At 41.7% G+C, this 25,031-nt stretch overlaps 1 protein-coding gene across 3 annotated transcripts in view; it reads right to left on the reverse strand.

Annotated features, from left to right (window-relative positions):
• The window catches only part of MED27 (mediator complex subunit 27), a 218,215-nt gene that overhangs the window by 149,269 nt on the left and 43,915 nt on the right, over positions 1 to 25,031 (reverse strand). For all 3 annotated transcript variants that reach the window (XM_004048767.4, XM_055351393.2, XM_055351394.2), the window contains exon 3: positions 3,818 to 3,948. In XM_004048767.4, coding sequence (XP_004048815.1) covers positions 3,818 to 3,948 — 131 coding nt within the window. The remainder of the gene's footprint in view (positions 1 to 3,817; positions 3,949 to 25,031) is intronic.

The following is a 25,031-nucleotide window of genomic DNA, read 5'->3' on the forward strand; positions in this document are numbered from 1 at the left end:
GCCATCCCATTACTGGGTATATACCCAAAGGATTATAAGTCATGCTGCTATAAAGACACATGCACACATATGTTTATTGCGGCACTATTCACAATAGCGAAGACTTGGAACCAACCTAAATGTCCATCAATGATAGACTGGATTAAGAAAATGTGGCACATATACACCACGGAATACTATGCAGCCATAAAAAATGATGAGTTCATGTCCTTTGTAGGGACATGGATGAAGCTGGAAACCATCATTCTCAGCAAACTATCAGAAGGACAAAAAACCAAACACCGCATGTTGTCACTCGTAAGTGGGAATTGAACAATGAGAACACTTGGACACAGGAGGGGGAACATCACACACCGGGTCCTGTTGTGGGGTGGGCGAAGTGGGGAGGGATAGCATTAGGAGATATACCTAATGTAAATGACGAGTTAATGGGTGCAGCACACCAACATGGCACATGTATACATATGTAACAAACCTGCACGTTGTGCACATGTACCCTAGAACTTAAACTATAATAAAAAAATTTTGTAATAAGGAGTCTTCTATAGAATACAACCAAAAGATGGATATTGATATGCAAATTTGAATATTCCATAGATCAAATTATGCTCCCTTAAATGTCACAACTATATTCAATAAAAGGTTGAGATATGAAATAGAACAATACTATAATATACTCTGTTTTGGAGATTATTTTGCTTTTAAAACCTATTTATTGCTTCAAAAAAACTATTGCTTTTAAAAACTATATATGACATATGCACAGAAAAAGTCTAGAACAATATCCATCCTAATCTTAATAACTTTTTCAGATAACAAAAACATTATTTTTTAACGTTTTTGTTACCTTTTCAAAATCTACATTATGTATATACTATTATTGTTCTATTTCCTAGCTTAAAAAAGAAAAACAAAACTTTTTAGACAGGCAGCCATGTTGCATTTCTAGCCAACATCAAACATAATGAGTGGCACATAGTAGGTGCTCAGTGGAAGTGCAATGGCGGGGGACGCAGTGGCTCACATCTATAATCCCAGCACTTTCAAAGGTCAAGGTGAGAGGATCATTTGAGCTCAGGAGTTTGAGGCTGCAGTAAGCTGTGATCACACCACTGCACTCCAGCCTGGGTGACAGAGGAAAAACATGCCTCTAAAAAGAAACAAAAAGGGGAGTTGAGGAGGCAATTGATGTCTTTTAGATATAGATTCTGCCTACTGGACAGTAGTTCTATAAAGGGATTCCAGGATAATGTAAGCCCAAAAAGCTCAATGATGTGAAAAGGCAGCAGTCCATTTTCACAGGAAATAGGCTACTAAGTATAGGAAATCATTTCTATGTTGTATTCTTAGCACATAGTAACCACTTTTCTCTTTGAAACTATTTTGAGTGATTTATTATAAATTTATAATGACAGTTGTGAACACCTCTCGCTCTTTTTTTTTTTTGGCATGAGAACAGTCAGTTGATTGCCCTAATGCCTAAAATAGTTTCTAAGTGTCCTCACAATAGCATGTCACCTGTAAACAGGTTTCAAGCCAATGCAAATTAACAAATGGTGAACAGATGGACTAAGAACTGACTTTTGTCAAGAGAGAGTTAGCAACAAATACTTTTTGGCTCCAGTCTTATGGGACCATTAGAAAGTCTTTTACTTCTCGCCAAACATCTTGCCTCAGTAGACAATCCATGCAGGGAAAATGACAAGTTACAAGGCCCATTAGACTTTAGAGAGCTGAAAGTTGAGATTTGCAGAATCACCAAATCGACACACGAGAAACAACAGATAGAATAATGGCCCTTAAGAAGCATTCTGCCAAACAGTCAAAACTCTGGCTTGCATCACTAAAAGCAGCTGTCCCTGTAGTGAGCTTCTTTTTGAAAAATATGGCCCCTGTGCGTGCAAGCAACAGACACAAGCTACTTGTCGAGGCTGGCTGGTTACATTCCTCCTATCCTGGAAGCAAGTGTGAACTGTGAAGAAAGCCTGAAAATCATGGAAGTGGTGGCATAAGAACGTCCACCAGCTAGAGAAAGGATCCCCAGAGCAGTCAACCCTTGGGATCTCCCCGGCTCTTCACTGGTCTTTCTCCTCCTCATTCGTCAAGTCTCTGCCTCATGTTGGCTCCTCAGAGAAGCCTTCTTTGATCACCCTATTTAACAGTATCCCCCACTCCCATACCTTACCCCACTCTGTAGTCCCTTCCTAGCACTAAGCATAACTACAAATTATGGCGTTAATTTATTAATTTGTTGAGGGGTGCTTGTTTGGTCTCCTCCCACCCCCGAAATGAAAAGCTTAACAAAGATGGGACAATGTCTGTCCTGCCCATGTTTATATCCTTGGGGCCTAGAAGCATGCCTGCCACAGAGTAGGTACAATAAATATTTGCTAACCAAACAGCAAATGAGACCTTGAGCAAAGGTAAACAATCAACTCATATATGCCAACACTCCCTTGGACTAGAAAAGAATGCTGTTTGTAACTGAGGATGTAATCAGAAGAAGGTACAAGGGGTGAGCAGGACAGGCGAAGGAACGCCTCTCGGGCATCTGGCCCTCCCAGAGGAGTGTGCACACTGACAGAAAAGGGACTGATGTGCCCACATTTCTCATTCCACATCATTGAGGGAGCCTTTGCACTCACCTACTAGGGCTTCTAATACAAAAGAACCCAACAGGTTGAACGAACCAAGTGGATGAATCAAATGTGGCATATTCAAAGGAAGACTACACTGCAACAGAAAAAGGACAACTGGATGAATCTAACACATATGATGTTGAGTGAAAAGAAGCTCATACAAAAAAATGACACTGCATGATTCCATTTAAATGAAGTTCAAAGACAGGCAATATTAACTATTTAAAGAAGTCAGAATGGTGTTAAACTTGGGAAGGAGGGCAGCACAGGTATAGACAGAGAACAATGAGGAGGAACCCTTATGGGATTCTGGAAGTGGTGGCTACACGGATGTACATGAGTGTGAAAAAATCATTAAACTGTATGCCTGTGAGGCTTACTGTATCTGTTATCCTTCCTAATGGGAAAAAGAAGAACACATATACTACTATTTTTAAACGTGAACGAATGAACCTAGCATTTATTCTAATCTCAGCTCTAGCAGGTTCTCTAGGTGGTCTGCAGCTTAACCAAATGTGCTCCTCAGCTGTCTCATTTATAAAATAAGGACAACTGTACTCATATTCTACCACCTTTGGGAATGTGATAAGGAAACAAATAATAAGCTGTGAGGTCTCTTAAAATCCTAGGTGGAAAAGTCACATACAAAATATGTAAAATAAACTGCATTATAGCTGTTTCACAAAGATCTATGCAAATTATGTTACCATCATGCTTGGTTTCTAATCCTAATAGATGCCTTTTTAAAAGAAAGAAATAATTCTGGGCTGGGTGTGGTAGCTCATACCTGTAATCCCAGCACTTTGGGAGGCCGAGGCAGGTGGATCACCTGAGGTCAGGAGTTCGAAACCAGCCTAGCCAACATAGTGAAACCCCATCTCTACTAAAAATACAAAAATTAGCTGGGCATGGTGGTGTGCACTTGTAATCCCAGCTACTTGGGAAGCTGAGACATGAGAATTGCTTGAACCTGAAGGGGTGGGGGAGGGCAGAGGTTGCAGTGAGCTGAGATCATGCCACTGCATTCCAGCCAGGGTGAAAAAGTGAGACTCCGTCTCAAAAAAAGGAAGGGAGGGAGGGAATTTTGAAGAAAACAGTAACTTTCCACTACCCAAAAACGAGTATAAAGTAAAAAAGTTCACCCAGTACTAAAGTAATTTTTCAAATCCATCACTCACTGAGGTGGTAGGACAAGAGTTGTGGGCTGAGCCTTTGGTCTACGTTTGGCAGATACTCCCATCTGATTAGCGGAACGCTTCAATGACTGCTGATTTAAAAGGCCAGAGGCTAGTCCTGCATGGTACTGCAACTGCAGAGAAAAACAAAACAAAAGGGGAAGAAAAATAGCATTTGGTAAAAGTAGGACAAATGGTATTAAACTAGCAATGCTTGATAATCTTATCCCCTTAGAACATTTTAAGTAACTTCAAATACAGCTGCTCACATTCTGCTTCAAGGAATTTACCCATAAAAAGATAATCAGACAAACAGGAAACGAAACAAGAACAAGACTGTTCATCACAGCATTACCGCATGATGAAAAACTGGAAGCAGTCGGAATGTCCAACAACTGAGTGTGAAACTGATGAAAATAGAGAAAGAACTTCACAACACCATTTTGCTGAATTAAAAGAAAAAAGGTTCCATTGTAAACAGAGAGGCACTTAAAAAAAATGTTCTCTAAAATGCTAACTGTATTTTTCAGTAGCAGAATTCGAGTGATTTTTACTTTCTTCTTTATTTTTGACTACTATTCATATGCTTTATGTAAATGGTTTTAAAGCCTACGTAATTTTTTAATAAGAAAATCCAGAGGTTTTCCTTAGAGACAAAGTTAGTTCTGGGAAGTCTTGCTACCACCATATCTTGCTTATAATAAAAACCATAGAATTTGTAGTCTACCGCAATACACCATGACCACGACATGGTTTATCATACACAGATTCAAACATACTATGAGTCTGCATTCAGAACCACTGAGCTGTCTTTTCAATGGTTAAATTACAAATATCAATCATAAGAACAAGCTTATGAATATATCTTACAACAATGTATACAAATGGATATAGGCTCATTGAAAAGAATCGAATGGAGAAGCCAATTTCAAGTCCATGGACATGCAATTGGAACAATGTCACGGAGGTAAGGAAGCAGCATGCTTTAAATGTGTCTGGTGCCAGCATCCCTTGCTTGATCCCTGGACAAACTGCTGAGCTTCATGGTGACTTAGGATAGATAACTTTACTTCTCTATACTTCAATTTCTTATTGGGAAAGAGAAATGATACTGCCCAGTTCTAAACCAAACAAAACTTTGAATTCTAATTTATGTAAAATATAATACACACATTTTAAGTGAACAGTTTAATGAGTTTTGACAAATGTATATACCTGTATAACTACCACCCCAAGCAAGATAAAGCAACTTTCCATCATTACAGAAAGCTCATTTGTGCCCTAACGCAGTCAATCCCCTTAGCACCTAACATCAGGAAATTCTGATTTAAAATATAACTCATCATTCTCACTCAATGCGAAATGAAGCTTATATCCAATTTGACGTGTGACAATAACTTTTAGCTTCCCTTTCTAATTCTATACTTTTGTATTTTAGATCATAAGAGTTGTCATCAATATCGCTATAATAAAATTATCCTTGAAAGGTATCCCGATTTTGAGCAGATGTAAATAAAAGATTCACATGTGAAAATGCCAAGCTAAGAACTTGGATAGAGACCATTTATAACATCCAATATGTTTCTTCCTCTCTTCTCAAATTAAGCAAGGTCTTTCAAACATTTATTTAGAATTATCTAAACATACAAATAGTAATTCATTCTAAAGCTCTGAATCAATTTCTTATCAAAATGCTCTTCCAAAGCACAGATTTTCTTTGCCGAGTCAGCTGCATTACAGCTCACGGTACTGAAACTGGCGACCACCATATAAAAGGGGCTGGGCCTTGGATGCAAAGGGCAATAATGTTCTGAAAAATAAATGGTCTCACCTAAAGCCAGAGGGCTGCATGCAAATAGAGAGCAAAGACAACAAAACCAATTGAAATGATCTGCTCCTGGAAAGTGGCTATAAAAATGAGGCCATCCAGTGATCCAGTACAACAGAAGTATCTGTGTTTGGAGCATCCGTGCTGCTTTTTAACAGACTCTTGATTTACTTGGTCGATTTGCTGTGGGAGCCTTACAGGTGCCCAATAAAAGACAAACATACATCACATTCATAATAAAGATGGAGCTCTTTTCAGGGTAGAAAGGGGGGGGGAGCATAATTTGGCTCTAACAACTCATCTTAGACCAATGAATTTTGCTCAAATTTGTTTTTTCCCTACAGATTTCTTAAATGGGAAATCAATGGAGGCAAGGGACAGTACAAGTTTGAAAGACAATGTTTCAAAATGTCAGCTACTTGGGTTTCGATCTTCCCTGCCAGAATTTGCAATGAGTGCAATATGCATGGGGCTTTATGGAATTACAGGGAAAGACAGCTTGGCAGGGGCCTCCTCCTGGCTCAAGGAATCGACTCTCCTTTTGGCTCTCCTCCTTTGTATTTATTAGGGTCCATGCAAGCTCAGCCATTCCAGCCCTGCTGACTCTTTGAGTGGAAGAGGCCTGCTAACTATGCAGAGTGGCAGGGTGATTTTGCCCACCTGGCATCATTTTGATCATTTGCTCAAACAAACAAACAAAAACCCAAACAGCAGAAATGTACGCTAACTGCTATCTGTCTTTTAAAGGGCTCCTCTGAAACCTCAACCACCTTGGATGCTCTCAGTGTACAGTGCACCTCTAACAGCACACGTAGGTGGAAGGACTCTTCTTCCCCCAAAACAAAATCTGCCCTTCAGAGCTGACTCATAATGATTAAGCAGCACTTGTTAATCATATATATGTATCCCAGTTTCCAGGAACATGGCTCTGACTGTCAAGATCTATAAGAGGCCCATTAAATATTTACTGAACCACCTTTATAATTGGAGAAAAGGTCAAAGTTAATAAAACTGACAGGCAGCTCCTGTCCAACTGGATTATACATTATTTAAGCACCAAAACTCCATTCCATGGAACACAGTTTAGATCTGAAGAGGCTCTTGGAAAATGTTCACTCAGCCAATGGTTCTAAAACAGCAGAAGGGAGTTCAGAGTGAATCTACAAATTAACATTAGAAACATATAACTCCCCAAAATACTGCCATAAGTTCTCAATTACAGGTTCTGTAATATTTTCTATAAAAATATATTTCAATAAACATACTTCTCTCCAAATGTCTGCAGCATGGAAACAACTCTATTTCAAAAAGCAACTTATCAAAGTTCTAATGTGATTTTTCTATCAAAGATCGTTTCTCCACTAACCGGGAGGAATAAAAATGAAAGAAGGAGAGAAATGATCTATTCTTTTAACTTCCATATCTTACAAGTGTGGGGAATGAGAGTGTTTATGTGCTGAGTTGGAGGGGAAGGTTCGTGATTTACTGTTAAGTTACTGCTCCACAGGAACAGCCATTTCCGTGTTGCAGTGTTCTCTGGATTTTTTAGAGTATTTCTCTCAGTTACAATTTCACTATCTATTAATTTCCACTTTCTATTTTCTATGAATGACCTAGGATTTTTCTATCAGTTCTCAACCTAAAGCCCTTTCTAACCAATTATATCTACTAATTACCTCTATACCTGAGAAAATTTTAACAATTAATAATGGTCTGAGGAAAGACCAATTAAAATTAGGAAAACTTTGATTTACTGAATCGTTTTTAAAATAATGCTGTTTTAGTCATATTGAACACGTAAGAGGCTCCAAGTTGTCAGGCAGGGTCCTGATGAAATGTAAGTGGGAGAGGAAGGCCCTCTGTAACCAGCAGCCTCTTTGGAAATGTGCTCCTGGGCTTTGCTGCTACCAAACTGGGTGACCTTACACATCTCCTGTCCCTCTCTAGAAAATATGCATGACATTTTCTCTGAGGACCCCCAAACTCTAAAATTCAATTCCTTTGTATTTCTAAAGGCAGAAAGGTATTTGACGTGAAGGAATGTCCCTACAACATGAATACGAGAGACTTAACAAATCTTTTTCTGTTGGATAGCCAAGGTCTTTACAGAATCCTCTTTTAAAGAGTCCAAACTACTGGGAGTCCAAATTCAATTAGCTTTAATACACTTCAAATTACAAATAACAACAAATACTGGAAGCAAATGATATAAAAGGAAATGATAAAAACAGGATTCAAATGCAAAGTTTCTGACTTAAATCTTGAGTTCAAGAAATCAGATGAGCAATCACCCCTCTCCCGTTCATTCTCCACTTGCATGATGTCTTCTGCATTGTTCTGAATGCTTCTACCCACCCCAAAATATTCATAGGTTAATGTTTTGCACTGGACCAAAGTTTGAAAAGAGAACAGAAGGAAATTCATCAAACCGATCATGTTCAATATACTAATGAAGCCAGTGGCATTCAATTAGGCCTAGTACTTAAAAGCTGAAGTGTATGCTGGAGCCTCCCTGGGGTCCCCGCTACAGCATCCCATCATATGCAGCACTGCTCTACCCTTGCCATCTGGCCCGAATCCCACTTTAAGAGAACCTGACATTTGAAAACCTCAAAACTTATAAGCCAGATCAATCAAGATTTGATTCTTCTCACTATGAAAATCACTATTCCCTTCTCAAGATTCACCAAAGGCTTCTTTAAGGGTAAAGGGGAAAAAAGAGCTCTCCTGGACGTAAGTTACGATTCACTTTATTTTTTTTTAAATCACTTTGCATATAATTACATATAAGGGCAAAGAATGGCATAGAACTAAGTTATAATAAATTCTGTCTGGCTTAGACCAGAGGACCCACAGGAGGGCAGAAGAGATCAAGCGGGTAGGGAGCCCCACCATCTCCTCTGCCAGGCACTCTAGGCCAATTTCCTTCTCCAAGCACAAAGCTCCGGTCTGTACTGGGAAAAACGCCCAGGAAAGACAGCCTTGTGTTATTCCTGGGTCTGGGAGTGAAGCTGCCACCCAGGGAGTCTTATCTCTAGGGCACAGACCTTGTTATTGATGACTCTATTCTGTACAATGTCCAGGATAGTGCATTGAATACAGGTGATGCTAATGAATTTGTCAACTAACAAGTAGACTGGCAGATTCATGGGAATGCTGGCTTGGCTTGGCACTGCAACCAATCTAGAACAGACTGCCTCCATCTGACAGTCCTCTTATGGCTGGCCTCTTACGAAAGCAAACACACTGCTTTCTAGGTGCTCACTGTCAAGATAGAACCACAAAAGAAACCTTTTTTCCTCTTATTCCAGTTGCCTAGAAAGTGGGTATATTCACAGGCTTGAGCTTGGACCAAGCTCAAAAGAAAAGGGGTCCATAGGGACTGCCCCTGGATGACTTCAAATCACAGAATTTAACAATAGAGAAAGGCCATAGTAGATGCCAATCTTCCCCCCTACCCACAACCCCATTTCACATGAGAGGAGATGCCAGCCTTAAAGAGGTCACTGACCCCAGGTCACACCATTCACAGGAGGACGGTGGGCCATACAGGGTTTGCCTTAATAGCTCTGTCCCGCGGGGATAGGTATGCTGCATCTTTCTAACTGGAGGTACTGATGTTTATCTTCCCTTCGGCAACAGAACACAGCGATCCCCCCTGGATGAGAGCTGGCCCATGCCAAGCAGGCAGCCACGTTCCCGTCACCAGCCTCTCCTGGCTCCTGCTTGTCATGATAGAACTCTTCACTCTGCCCTCCTGCAGGCGCTGAGACGTTGCATGCTTTTCCCTCCCACTGACTCCAGTCATGTGTTAGGTGGTGAGTTTGAAGAAGTTTTAAACTCTGTTGTCTTCAAGTTTTAATATTCACAGTTAAATACTTTAGAGAAAAGAAATCAAGACACCATAGTTTCATCAGAAAATCTAAATTCCAGATGCACAGTGGCATGTTGAACCTTCCTAGCAGTTTTGATATGGCTCTGTCATAGAGCAGTTGTGCTTCTGTCTAATGGGTTTCTAGGAGATTCCACATGTATACTCTGTTTCTACTGAAGAATTCTCTTTGCAAATGTATGTTATATATAATGATAGCAAGCAAGGACACTAGTGCTACTTCCCCTGTAGATCACTGACCAAAACAGCCAGAGGTGGCTGGCATAAGTGCACTGAAAATCCTTCCAATGTATAACAGAACACACCAAAGCCCACAGCCACAACCTAAGGACACATGACACCTGGAACAATCCACATTGTGTACACCTGGATCAAGTCACACCCCATACAGCTGGGATGTGTGTTGCGACACCGGAAGGTAGGGTGCTAATCTGAGAGTCTCACATAGTCATGTTTCCCCAGACCATTAAGCTTTCAACTAGAACTAAGATTTGTGCAACATCAGGAAACTTTGTCACCACTGTGAGTTGCAAGGACCTTTGCCCCTCATTACTGAAATATGTTTTGTTTCCAGCTAATGAGAAAGAATCATGTATTACAATAGAGTTCTGGTTCTTCTTTTGAACATAACTCCAAGCAAAAAACAGGCAAGCTTGTCTGGTATTATCTGTGCCAAGGAAAACAGCTACAGAAAAATACCATAAATCTAATTGTTTTGCTTGGGTTTTAATCTAAATATCAGATAATGATATTAGCTTCTTTCCTCCTTTTATCTCCTAATGCTTCTTTCAAATAGCCAATAGTTTAGAAAAAAACACCTTAGACTTGAGCTTTTATGGGTAAATAATCTTTTTACTTGGTCAAAACAGCATCAATAAACCATAAGAAGGAAGCCTCCAATTTACTTGCCTATTTGTTCTCTCCTGGAAGCTCGGTTTCACAGCTCCTTCAATTACTAGGAAAGCAGGACAGCAAATCAGGGCTGCGCTTCCTGCTCCACTGTGGCATTATTTATATGCTAAATGCCATTTGAGTTTCTTCTTCCCTACATATTAGTGCTCAAATGTCCAAACTTCAAAAGCTATCCAAGAAGTAAACAGAGACGATGGATAGCAGCCCTTTTCTTTCTTAAATATCTGTAATGGTTAGGGTTGTTTAGATTGTTCTACTGCAACTCCCCAGAATTTGCACCTTTATTAATAGGACTTTCTCCACAACTGCTCCTGTTTACACTACAGCTGTATGCATGTTATCATCCTTCAAAGGTGCCAGTCCAATAGAAGGAGAATGACTCACATATCTGAATGAATTCACTAACAAAGCAAACTAAAATGTGGCTAACAATGGAAGAAACAACCATCATAGGGATTATTTGTAAAGGGAAAGAGAAAGACAACAGAAGAAAGGGAAAAAAAGGGAAGATGAGCAGCTAAGAAAAGACAGATGAGGGTATATAAAAATTGGTGTTTTCCTGTCTCCCAGGAGCCCCCTCTCACTTCACACCAGGTGCTCACCCCATCTGCCTTGCATGGTCTGAGAGAGCAATGGACAGGGTCATAAAGAAAGATCATGTTGGAGAGTCACCTGGTGTCAGGGGTTGAACGTTTTTGTCTCCCCAAAATTCTTCTGTTTCAATACACATTGGCCTAATTCCCAATGTGATGGTATTTGAAGCTGGGGACTTTGGGAGATAATCAGGTTTAGATAAGGTCATGAGGGTGAAGGCCCCATGATAGGATTAATGCCCTTATAGGAAGAGGAAGAGATCAGATTTCTCTCTCTCCACCATGTGAGGATATAGCAAGAAGGTGGCCATCTGCAAACCAGGAAAAGAGCCCTCACCAGACACCAAACCTGCCAGCAACTTGACCTTGGACTTTCCAGCCTTCTAAACTGTGAAAAATAAATGTTTGTTGTTTACCCCAGTCTATGGCATTTTATTACAGCAGCCTAAACTAAGACACATGGCCACTTAAGAAGATGCAGGCCAAAAATATAAATAGGATCAACACAAAATTTGACAACACAGTAATGAGAGCATCATGACAGATTATTGACAGGCGGTGACAATGAATGAGAATATGCCCTCTGAAGAGGGACAACATGGTGGGCTATCTTGTTTGCCTATGTTTCTATTGGGGGAAGAAGGCCATGTCAGATGCACCATCATGTTCTTGTCACCAGCTAAGGTTGAACCACCCCAGAATCCTTATCCATTTGCATATTATACTTCTGGACTCAAGAAAAACAGATTGTGCATCTGATCTTTCAGTTATTAACCAAAGACAGAAGTAACAGGGAAGAATGACACATCTCAGGATTATCTTTATATTTCTACCAGAAATGTAGGACATTAGTTTTTAAACACGTACTTAAGGCCTGAATCAAAAGTCTACAAAGCAAGGCTAGAATTATGTCTGAGGTCCTAACACTGAAATCCTGTATTATAAATATTACTTTGAGCAGTCTGCACTTGACTTCCTAGTACAAAAATCAACATCAGTGAAATTCAAATATGGAATGCAAACATTTTACTAGTCACCAAAAGTCTCCAATTAAGGCAGCTAGTGAGGGGTTGGTGTATTAGTCCATTTTCACACTGCTGTAAAGATACTTCCAGAGACTGGTAATTTACAAAGGGAAGAGGTTTAATTGACTCGCAGTTCCACATGACTGAAGAGGCCTCAGGAAACTTATAATCATGGCAGAAGGCAAAAGGGAAGCAAGGACCTTCTTCACATGGCGGCAGGAGAAAGAAGCAAGCAAAGGAGGAACTTGCCAAACGTAAAACCGTCAGATCTCATGAGCACTCAATATCATGAGAATAGCATGGGGGATCCGCCCCATGATCCAATTGCCTCCCACGAGGTTCCTCCCTCAACACCTGGGGATTACAATTAGAGATGAGATTTGGGTGGGGACACAGAGCCAAAGCATATCAGTTGGGAAAGGGCTCCTTGAGATGTCTTAGGCCTAGCAAAAGTTGAAATCAAATGCAATGCTAGAGCCCTAATAGGCACTTGAGCATTTACTGACATACAATACTTTATTGGTTTTTCTTTCCAAACATTCATAGGTGAGGCATGGGGGAAGAACTAAATATTCCCATATAAGAAATATGACCCTGAATATTTCTCTTTTTCCCCCCCAAAAGAAAACAGATGTTTTTCAACTAAGCCATGAGTACAATGAGAACCACCACTGGACATTTCTATGTCTCAGTTCTAAACACTGAATTCTAAGCATCGAGTCACTCATTGCCAAGGTATCCAGTCAATAAAACTAATAAACATGATTTTTTGAAAATTGCCAATCTGATGTTTTATAAACTTCTTCTTTTGTGGGTAGTGTGAAAAAGGGATAGCTTCTCAGAAGAGAAAAATGAGTTTCTATGTGCCTCCTAGTCCATTTAGATTTAGCTGGAGAGTTTATTTAGCTCTTCTTTATTCCAGTGTCATGAAATGCCTGTTTCTGCTTTAAGCACCATTTTCATTATGGTCAGATGCAGCCCCATTAGCCTCCTCGGCTTCCCTCCATAAACCAATAGTCTGCTGGGAGACACCTGGCTACAAATCAGGGATTTGATCAGCCATCCCCTTACTCCCTGCTTACTGGGGATATACAGTCAGAAGAAGCAAGGAAGAAGGAAAGACAGTGAAAAGAAACTCAGACGGAAGGAGACAGGAAAACAGGGAGCCATATAATCACTGACTGGAAAAAGATATATGATGATGATGTCAGAAAAACAAAAAAGTATAGGAGTGGAAGTGAGACAGCTGCTTAGTTAGGAGGCATGCAAGAGCAGAAATCAGGAAATAGGAGAGAGCTCTTAAGAAGGAATTTTTTTTTATTGATCATTTTAACAACTGCGTTGTCCTTTTGGGAACAGGAAGAACAAGGCATGGTGGCTCAGGACTACGAGGAGGCAACGGGTCCAAGGAGGCACCTGCTTTCCTTTGTACTCGGCCATGAAGCGGCAAAGGCTGACACTCTGGAGGCAGTGTGGCCCAATGCACAGAAGATGCAGCCTTGCAGTGAGATGGCCCTGAGTTCAAACCCCAGCTCAACATGAGTGATTCTGGGTGTTTTTCCTCCCTTCTGAGCCACTTGCTTTATCAGCTCAGTAAGAAAGGCAACGTTCAGTCTTGTAAGGAGAGAGTTGTCTTTGCGTGTATTGGGCACACTCCCTAAGGCAGGCTTTAAAAGTGCCTTTTCCCTATCTCACAACAAACCCATGGGGGGCAGTATTGTTGGCCTCCTTTTACAGATGAAGAATGGTTGTTGTTGGAATTTGGCGGTATAATGTGTGCAAAAGCCTTAAGCATAGTGTCCAGCAAACCGCAAACAGGCAAAAAGAGCTGTTCTTGTGATTTTCACAAGTGCCATACCTAGAAATTCGCTTCCTCCAATAACACCAGGAATGGCTGAATTTTCACAAAATTGATGAGAATGATCACCTTTTAAATCAAATCCTGTCACCCTAAGCATGTCAGATAATAAATTGATAAATGTAATGAGAAAATAGGAAAAATGTACCCACTAGGTCGTTCTAAATGAGTAGCTATATTGAGAAGGAAATCTAACTCAGAATTCTTCTCATACAACTGTGGAAGACAATCTATTACAAGATGATGCCTCTTGGCATCATCAAATCCTAAGGACAATTGTCTAAGGCCTGCAGAAACAAGGTAAGCGCTCTAAATGAAAGGCAATCCCGAGGATTAGTTGGACAGCTCCTTCTAATATACTGTAGAGATTGTTCTTTTTAACCTACACACAACCTAAATGCCCAGAAAGTTGGCTCAAGCTTGACACGTGAAACAATCAGGTTAAGGAGTGCTTCTTAGGCATCTAGCAAAGCATTCGGTACTAGAAGATCAAAGTCTCTCTCCAGACTCCCACAGCACTCTATTTCTGTCGGTCTGTTTAAATTCTGATTGTGATTATCTACACACAGGAAGTATGAGAAAAGGTAATGCAGGTGGAAGCCTGTGTGTCAGGATTTTCCCACATAAATACAGGACTACGGCTTTTCCCCTTGGAAGGAAAAAAAAAAGCCAAAGTCATACATATTAACAACGGGCATGTTTTTGGTTTAAAAGAAACAACAGATTAGAGTGAATTTTTTTTGTTTGTTTGAGACAGAGTTTTGCTCTTGTTGCCCAGGCTGGAGTGCAATGGTGTGATCTCCTCTCACCGCAACCTCCACCTCCTGGGTTTTCAAGTGATTCTCCTGGCTCAGCCTCGCGAGTTGCTGGGATTACAGGCATGCGCCACCACACCCAGCTAATTTTGTATTTTTAGTAGAGACAGGGTTTCTCCATGTTGGTAAGGCTGGTCTCGAACTCCCAACCTCAGATGATCTGCCCGCCTCGACCTCCCAAAGTGTTGGGATTACAGGCGTGAGCCACCGCACCCGGCCCTGAGTGAATTTTCTACTGACCAACAAGAGCTAGGCAGAGAAAGAGTTCTACTACTCTTAATCTAATTAAGAATGTGGGTTCATAGTCAACCATCTGGGTATACAACAGAGGCCCTCTCCTTAACCAGCTCTATGACCTTGGGAGAGTTCTTCAATTTTCTGAAGCCTTGGCTCTCTTCTACAATTGGGGATAACACTGCTACTCAATACTATCTGATTACTCTAGGAACAATCTCAGGTTTCACTGAGCAAAATCATACTCCGGTTATTGGAGTTAGTGAGGGTTAAGAACATGAAAAGGGCTCAGCAAAGTGGCTGGCACAAAGCACACATTCAATAAATATTATGATGATTAGTGTTAATCGGCTGAGATTGTTGAGCCATTAACACTTAAGCTAAGTCTTAGGAGTGACTGTGTCAATAACTGGAAGAACTCGTATCTGATGAAAAAAACCTTAGGAAAGATAGACAAGACAAAAACAAGTCTGTTCCTGTGGATTTGGGGAAGGGGAGTGCACAGGAATGGCTGAGTCATAAGAGAGTTGAGCCTAATACGAGAAGGGCTACTCCAATGTGCATGTTCCCTACTCCAACTCCAATGATGCTCAGCAGCCTTACTCAAACTTTCCCAAATCTGCTGTGAAGAACAAGCCGAGCAACCAAAATGAGGAGCAGCAGCAGCCAGCTGGGAATGTCCAAGAAGGAATATTCACGCGTCCATCACCAACCACGTCCATCCAGAGGAAGAGCCCAGATATGGAAAGTAGCCTGCTTTGGGACCAGGAGTGAGAAAATAAGAATAGGCAACTTGTGCGACATCTCATGTGTCCTTTTGGTCCTCAATACCCAATAAGTAGGCTGCCTTTCCCTTTAAGTACCTGGCAAGTAGGGAGCGGTGAAGAACTGAAGCTGCTCAAGCCAGACGAGAAGCCTTTCCGAAACACCTTTCCCAAGGCTGACCACTGTACATGATAGTGTGGGGGTTTCTGTGTATCTACCTTTACTCTTTTCCCAAAGTGTATGCCACAGGAGTGCCGGAACTGTCTTGTACTCCATTTTAGAAGCCTTACTGGCCTAGCAGAAGGGTCTACGTGAGCATTCAATAAAAATGTGCTGAGAATGGGATGGCCTGATGGATGCAAAGCCCAGTGCTGGACATGAATGGACATACAAAGAAACCCTCTGCTTTTAGAAGGTCAAGATCTGCCTAGAATGTAAGCCCCGTAGGAGTAGATATCTCCCCTAGTCCTCACAGCTACATCCCCAGTGTCCAGAACAGTGCTTGGCCTATCAATAAAAAAAAATAATAATAACATTAGTTAATGTGTATACAGGACTCACTATGAACCAGGTGCTATTCTAATTCATTTAATTAATCTGTACAACCACCCTGTGAGGTAGGTACTATTATTATCATCTCTGTTTCACAGATGAGAAAATTGAGGCACAGACGTTAAGCGGCAGGGTCAGGACTGGTATTCGGAGAGACTGGCTCTGGGGCCCCTGCTCTGTGACGACTACACTCAACTGCCTCTCCAGGACTTAGCAGGCTCTCAATAAGTATTTTTTAAATAAATGAGTAAATGAATACATTAGCTGGCAGGAGATAGCCTGAGGGGATGTAAGTAAACTTCAAAGCATGGTAGGAATTTGAATTCTGAATCAACTGAGTGAGGATGGTGGGGATCTAACGACTGCTCTTATTATCCAGTTAGGACTGCAGGTTACAACAAGCACAGTTGTGCTCTGGTTACCCAGGTAGTAAGGGTCCACTCTGTGAGAAAGAAGAGAACACAGGAGCCGTGTCCACAACCAGGCCTCTTAGAGACCAGAATGCAGCCCACCGCAGCCCAACTGCTCCAGCAGCTTCCAGCCATTTGCCCTACTCAGCTTCTGGGATTCGGATTCTTCTGGGCTGCTTCTTCCAACTCCACCACAATCAACTCCTCCTGACTCGCCTCTGCTCTCTCTGGGACTCTGCCTGCTGCAGCCTGAGCAGGCACACTCGTGTGCACACACCTTTTCACCCACTCACTGCCTTCTGATGCTTCACACCCAGAACAGAGGAAGGGCCAAGAATCTGCCAGTACACAGCCATAATTCCCTTGCACAGTATAAAATGTATAAAAAGTTCTGAACATCTAAAGCCTTCTCATCGATGTAGGCGCCAAAACTCATGTGGCAGCAAAACCTGACGTGAACTGATGTGAGTCTATTTAAATCTTAATTTATCTCACTTAGTGTGAATAGTCATACATTTTGCTGCACAAAATTTGATTACAGGGTACTGCTCCAGACCCCGCTGGAGAAATTAATGGTATATGAGCCATGCTACCTTTCTATAATATAAAATGTTGTAAAATCCAAAACACATTCAGATGCCCAAAGCTTTGATAAGGAGCTGTGAACCTGCGCCAGGCCGTGGAGGGTGAGTGTCCTGGGCACAGCACCCATGCTGGCTGGGACCTCATCAACTGCTGGCAGTCACCGGCCTAGGTGCCCATCTCTGATCTGAGCAACCACAGCCATAGTAGAGTCACAGGGCACACACACAGCCGGACAACCTATGTGCTCCGGCCCCAGCTCCTCCTTCCGCCTGCCTCACCAGCATTCCACCACTCTGGCTGGCTTCCTTTCTGTTCCTGTTTTGAGGCCTCTTGCACTAGCTGTCCCCTCTACCTGGAACGCTCTTCACCCTGATCTTTGCATACCTGACTTCTTGTTGTGCAAGTCTCAACTTGAACTTTACCTTCTAAGAGAGCCTTTTCTGGCCGCCTAAAGGAGCTGGGGGTGCTTTCTATCACAGCAGTTTTATCTTATTCACAGTAGTAAAGTCGGCTAGGTATTACATACATAGCATTTGTTTGTTTAGTTTCTACTTCTCCCACTCACCTTCTCCCTGTCTCCCATACCTTAGAATACCTTAGAATATAAGCTCCATTAGGACAGAGGCTTCTTAGTCATGACTGTAGCTGCAGCACCTAGGATGGTGCTTGGCACATAGCCATGGCTGAATGAACAAATAAATTTAAAAAAAAAAAAATCCAAAGAGGTCTGTAGGCATTGCATAACTGCACAGCCAGACCTATATACCCTGCCTACACGAATGACAAGTCCCAATGCTCCCAAGTAATATGGAATTTTTACACCTTCTTTGGACTTCATGTAGTAGACAATTGGGGGAGAGGTGTCATTGGAGATACCGAACAGGGGAGTGGTATAATCAAGGACATTATAGCCTTCAAATCATTTTCAAAACACAGCCAGAGATCATCTGCAACAGAATCATCTACAGAGTGCTTGCCAAAAGTGCAGATTCCAGGGGCCCACCTCCAATCTGTGGGATCAGAACTTCTACCGAGGAACCCAGGAATTCACACTGTAACAAGCACCCCCAGGCAGCTCCAAGACGTGCTAAAATCTGAGCACAATCATAGTACACTTTCAAAATTAACATTTGCAGATTCACCGGTAGCTTCAGGAGGCCAGTCTCTTGAGACCTGGAAGCCATCAGAGATGCCACGGAGAGAAGCCTCAGACAAGTCACGGTCAACTAAGAGAAGGACATAGCTCTTGTTGGTTCACCAGAAAGACTCAGCACTGTACTTCCAGTATTGAGAGGATTCCTTCTTTCCACCTCCTGTCAAAAATCTGGCCATTTCATGCATGTATTGTTGAAGAGTCAGGGAGCGAGCAGGATAGGAACAAATAGTAGAGATTGAAAGCTTTTAGAATTCTGAAACCTTACTCTAGTACCAAGTTACTTGATAAAGCAAATACAGAACATGCATTGCACAAGTCTTCAAACAGTTAAATTTTCAATCTTTATAAAAAAGAAAATCCATCAGATTTGATTGATAAGTATACTTTTTAAAACTAAGAGTAAAAAAGTAGAGATTGGCAACATTTTTTTGCCATATAATTTGCTTTCTTTGCCTTTTTCCACAGCACTGCACATAAATCAAAGAAATGTTAAAGAGGCCCATATATCACCAACTGGCATTTCAAAACTATTTACAAAGTCTTTAACAGACACAGGACAGAGTATGAAAAACCATGACCAGGGAGGCTAAAATGAAAGGGAGAAAATCAACTCAAACACTGACAGAGAGTTAATTAAGTTTACAAATAACTCTCCAATGAGCAAATTATGATATTTAATAAGAAGGGCCTCGGTGAAGCAAGGTTACAAAATATGGAAGGAGGTGGGGAGGAAGACAAGCCAAGAGTTTTCCAAGCAAGAATAATGTATATTTGAACAAGCTGGCTTTCTATGATTAAGCACAGAAATCTGGGAACAAGGCAGGGGAAATGATGTTTTAATAAAGTCTGAAATAGGCCTGTGAGCTGCATTTTGTATTACCCTTGCAAAAAAAAGTGTCGGTGTGTGTGGGGGCGGGGGAGGGGAGCAGAGCATGGTCCAAAAATTGCAAATCAAGGTATACAGGCTATGGTATGTGAACTGCCACTAGAGTGGCAGGAGGTAGAAAAGGGTGGAGTGACATGGGCTGGCTGTGCTTCCCACACAGAAAATGTGAGGATTTCCCAAAGGCAGAAGACAACAAACTGGTGACTTATGTCCTGGTTTTCAAAGACAGGGAGGGATGTGAAAAGGTGTTACTGGTCCATCTGTTGGGGGTGGCACAAGCCTGACCAGTGTTAGGGGATTCGGGCCTCTGCCCCCTCTTCAGGGGAGTGTGCACCAGTGCCAGAGCCACATTGTCTCAAAGACAGTGGTGCCCCTCATGACAGCGCTGCCTGGCTCTCCAAGGCCCTGACCCAAGGGAGTGGCTCTAAGTCTAGTGGAGTCTCTGTTTCTTTGAAAAATTCAGCTTCTAACACTGCCATCACACACCAGGTACTCTTGCCTTCAGCTATTCCACTCCAGAAAAGCTAACTGCTGAGAGCCAAAATAGTAAGAGCACTGCTGAGAAAGAGGTTTTTAAAACCAGCATGCACCTAAAAGAGGGGAAGAAAGGCCAGTCCTTTCTTCTCAGGAGCTTCGTGTTTTATCATTTCTCCCTCCCGCTACATAATGAAATACTAGCATCCGACGGATCTTCTTAGAAAGCATACTAGAGACCCAGAGACATTATTACTCTATTTCAAAGCAGAAATGTGCATGTCTGCACACATTTCTTAGAATCATGTGATGAAAAGAAGACCCTTCATGAAAAATATAGACCCATTAAATCAAAATGTGCTTTTTGAAATACAAAGATGCTGTAGACCTATGTGTGAAACAAAGCAAAATGTATCAAAAACAGGAGCCAGAGGCCTTCCTGTTGAACACAGCAGAATGAAGTAATGTTCACCTGCATTCTCTCCCCAAACCACTAAAATGACAGCAAATGAATAAACTCACAGTATGAGCTTACAAGGACAAAGAGAAGAGGAGACAGCAACAGAAAGAGAGGTCAACTACATTTCAGAAGACAGGAAGTAAGTGGACCAGCACTACCTTCGCAGAGTGAAGTATACTAAACACCTACCCTGAACAGAAGGGAAGGTTGGGAGGGTGGGAGAAGTCGATTTTTAAAAAGCAAGCTGAACTGCACTGCAGAATTTCCAAAGACTGAGGAAGTGGGGGCACTCGGTGGCCTGGAAGGCCAGGTGTCAAGTAGTCATAAAACAGACGGACTGGTTAAATCTTTCTTGAACACCCAGATCCCTGCTCCATCAGAAGCCAGGTGGTGTCCTCTCTGGAGAGGCTGTCCTAGAGGCTCAGGGTTTAGGGACAGCTGAAAACAGGTGGATAAATCTGCACACTAAATGGTGAGCAGCCCTCTACCTCAGCCTTCACCAACAGAAATAGCAATCACAGTATCCTACATGTCTCCACTATAAAAAACATTTCATAGTCATAATAATGTAAAAACCAAGTATCAATCAAAGCAATGCAATGGGAAGACGGTGGTCTATAAAAGCTAAATCTTCATCTTCCATGGCAGAGGCAACAGATAACTTCTAAAACAGCAGTCTAAGCAGGTTATTTAGGAAAATGTGGGCAAGTATCCAAGGAAAGAGCTAAAAGAGTTAAGAGAAGCCAGGTATGGTGGGGCACACCTGAGTCCCAGCTATTCAGAGAGGTTGAAATGGGAGATCACTTGGAGTTACAGTCCAGCCTGACCCCTCCTCTAAAAAAAATAAACAATGAAATACAGAGTTAAAAGGAGTTGCCTCTGAGGAGTGGCATAGCAGAGTTGGGCAAGACCAACACATCTGGTATAAATCTTGTAGTATTATTTATTTGCCTTTTAAACTACGTACCTATGTTCCTTGGATGAAAATAAAAACTATACCAGGAAAAAAAAAAACAAGGCCTCAAAGTTAAACAGATCCTGAAAATGGAAGCCCCTACACACTACAAAATGTGCTTTATCACCTGGGGACTATTAGTTGACTATAGTAACACTTAATTTTATTTCAAGTTTTACTGCCACAGTTAAAGGCTTTTACAATAGCAGATGCCTTCCCTCCCACACATCAATTAATTTGCAAATTCACTCAAGGTTGTAGAAATAATGAGGTGTGGAGAGAGTTCGTTCCACTGGTGGGCACTGCCATCAGAAGGTGGATGTGGTAGGCGAGGCGCTAAGCTTGGCCGCTGCTAGCTGCATGCCATGGGAGCCTGGGCACGGGGGATGGCTCTGCCACAAGCCCACGAGCCGAGCCCACCTTGGCTGCAAATAAAGTTAAAGAACGTAATGCCAACCACCTTGAAAGCTGAAAAACCATAGAAAAATTAGACAGGCAAGGCATTTTAAGTCTCATGAAATAAAATCATGTTTTTAGGCTCCTTTTTATAGGTTCTTATTTGGTGTTTACCGAGAAAGTGAACTTTTTGAAAAGAAATGATGTGGCACTCTGAATGCAACTCTGGTCTGTACTTTGGCAAAACCACCTGTCAAGCCCACACATTTGATTTTTTTTTTCTTCTTTCTGAAAGAGCTGAAGTAAACCAATGTTGTTTCAAAACACAGGGGTTGAAAATAGTTACACAGTTTCTGCTCTGCCAAAGAACTGTCTCTTTTCTCATTTTCACTTAAATCTTGTTCTTTAATGACCTAAATGATAAGAGGAACAAGAAGACACATTTTCATTTGCACCTAAGCAAATAGGATTGTAACAGAATGTGTTCCCAAATGTAGCTCTTAACTAACTTGAGGGGTTGACAGGTCCCAGGAGGCAGAGCCAGTCAGGAGGGAATGCAGAATGCCACAGATCACCAGGGCCCACTTCCTGCTTCCACTGGCTTTAAGTGATGGCTCTTGTCACCTAGCCACTCTCTTGGCCTCCCCTGCCCCTCCTCTCACAGCCCTGCGCCCAAGCCACTCTTCTCATGGGGATCACCTAGTCCCGCGCTCCACCCTAAGCCTCTCTCTAGGTCTATAATAAATTGTCTGACTGTGAATAAGCATTTCAAAAGGCTTCCTGCTTTGAGAATTCACCTTTCCAACAAATTAAATAGGTGTCTACAACAGCCTGACAGGTAGCAACATTTTTTCTTATCCACAATTGGTCTGAACAAGAAGTAAAATATCACTCAAATATTTTTCCTACCCCGCCAGCTAAAAGCAGCCCCATACACGCTGTTTGTGTCTCTAAACATATCACTCTATTAAGAATGCCTGTCATAGTCTCTGGATTTTGAGGACAATAATTTTCTTTACACGATTATGAAGGCAATCCAAAGCTCCCCTGACATTTTCTGACCTGGTATTGTCTGTAAAGGGCACAGGTTAACAATGTTTAAGAAAAGATCACATACAATATATAAATCACGAAGCTTCCTGGGACATTGTATGGTCCAAGGCTTCGGATTCAATACCACATTACCAAGAAAGAAACTGCTTTTCTTTTCACTTACACTCCATACTGGGCTCAAAAAGCACCATTAAAATGCCAACAAAGGCATTTTTGGATCTACAATCATTTGACATTTTTTTCTAAGAAAATTTAAATTTGAAAAACTTTGGTAAATTTAGAGTCTTGTGAAGTACCACCCGCCTCCCCTTTCACTCCCCTAAAAAGGGCAGGAAAATTCATCATCAAAGGTTACCTCTCCATCGAATGTCATCAGAGTGTGGTATTTCAGCACATACATTTGTGTATATAAACTTCCAACTGTTCTGAGATCTCTGCCATTATTGGCATAACTGGATGAGTTAATAACGGAAGGCTGCCTTCCTAAACTCCGGTGTGGATTTGGGCTTTTTGTTTTTGCTTTTGTCAGTGTAACTTAGATCTTTGGTGTTCTGTGTGTCTCCAGATTCTATTTGGCATAAAGGTAAGAGGAAGCCACTTTCTTTCCTTTCTCCACCTCCCTAACACAAGAATCCAAGGACATTCATAACATGGTTATTAAAAATACACTGTTTGTATTTTGAAAGTTCAACCATAATGTATTCCTTTCTTTAAAAATTTTATAGTATCTACACTTTCAATTTGAGATTTTTCATTCATGCTAGGTGAGGCTCTTATGTTCTGTATTAAATGCAAGGCTTGTGTGATCAGTACCATTAATAATATCACAGTGCCAATCTCAGAAGCAGCAACACAGCACCAATACAGCCCCGTATGAATAGATGAGGAGTCATGAGTACCGCCGCAATCTTTATTAAACATATGGGAATAAAGAATGTGGCTTACTGCTCTCCCCCTCCCCCAGCTCAAGAATCAAGAGGAATTTTTCCTCTCTTCCCCAAAGGCATAACATATCATTAGGTCTCATAAATATAAACAGATCTGAAGCAGAAAACAAGTGATTACCTTTATTAGATTCAAGGGAGCAAAGAAAGAGGAGTTTAAAAGTGTCCATGGACAAATCAAGATCATAAATTCATCAAAGTATGTCAGACTCAAGGACTGAGGGTCACTAAAGTCACCTACTATCACAGTAAGACAAACTCTGGTCCTCACGTCTCCAAGAACTACAACCCTAACAAAGCCTGCCCTTCGTTTTGATGCTATTGCAGCGCTCTGTCCAAGGGCAAAGGGCAACTTAAGAAATGTTCTGGAAAGATGTCTGCAGAAGAATCACAAGGTACATCTCACTTTTAGGTCGAAAGGTAGCTAAAACTGAGCACGTGATCGAGAACAGAACCTCAGCGCGATAGCTTGGGTTTCTGACACGGTACCAGAAAGCCACGCCCTCCTGTCTCCTCAGCAATCTCATGTAATTCAGGGACAGCCCCTTCCCTGGCACCCAGGGGGTTCAGGAAGAGCACCAGACTATGCACTGACTGTGGCCTTCACCTTCTCGACTGGCTATGAGCACAGGTCAACCAGAAAGAAACTCAAGGTAGAGGGACGTGACATGTAGGTCTTCATTATAAAACATCAAATTGTTATGTGTAAAAAGTGGGGAGCATTTGTGCTGAGACTTCAACTCTTAAAACTATCTGTGAAAGTGGCCTAGTTTATTCACTGATTACCATAATCAGTTCACCGGACCATATACATGTATGTGCACACAAACAGACACCCCCCTCAAATGAGTAGTATGTAAACGGAAAAGACCAATCAAGACTCTCAGGCTATGTAACTTTTGAAACGGTAATAACAGCCTCCAAGTGTTCACTGTGGGGCAGGCATTAAATCCTTGCAATGCAATAAAGGGGAAGGTGTTCCTACAACCCACACCACCAATCAGGAAGGAGGCTTAGAGAAGCTGTCATTTGCCCAAAGTCACACAGCTGATCCCAGGTCCAAATGAGCCCAATACCTGCAGGTTGAATTACAAAGCTAACTTGTCTAGCCAAACAGCATTTCATTCATTCAATAATGAATAATAAATATTAATACATCCTGAGTCAAATGTGCCTGGCACTGCTCTAAGGACAGTACTGGGAATAAGCAACAAACAAAACAGACAGAGACATCCATGCTTGTGGAGAGTACACTCCAGAGGAGAGATAGGACAGACAATAAACAAAGGAATAGGTACAACATGCAGGATGTTCAGTGACAAAAAGGAGGACCATGAAAAACGCACAGGGAAGCAGATGGGGGGTGGTGACGAGAGGGCCACAATAGTAAATAGTGTGGTAAAGGAAGGCTTTCCTGCGAAGGG

The sequence above is a fragment of the Gorilla gorilla genome, chromosome 13 (genome assembly GCF_029281585.2).
Source record: "Gorilla gorilla gorilla isolate KB3781 chromosome 13, NHGRI_mGorGor1-v2.1_pri, whole genome shotgun sequence".
Taxonomy (NCBI): Eukaryota; Metazoa; Chordata; class Mammalia; order Primates; family Hominidae; genus Gorilla; species Gorilla gorilla.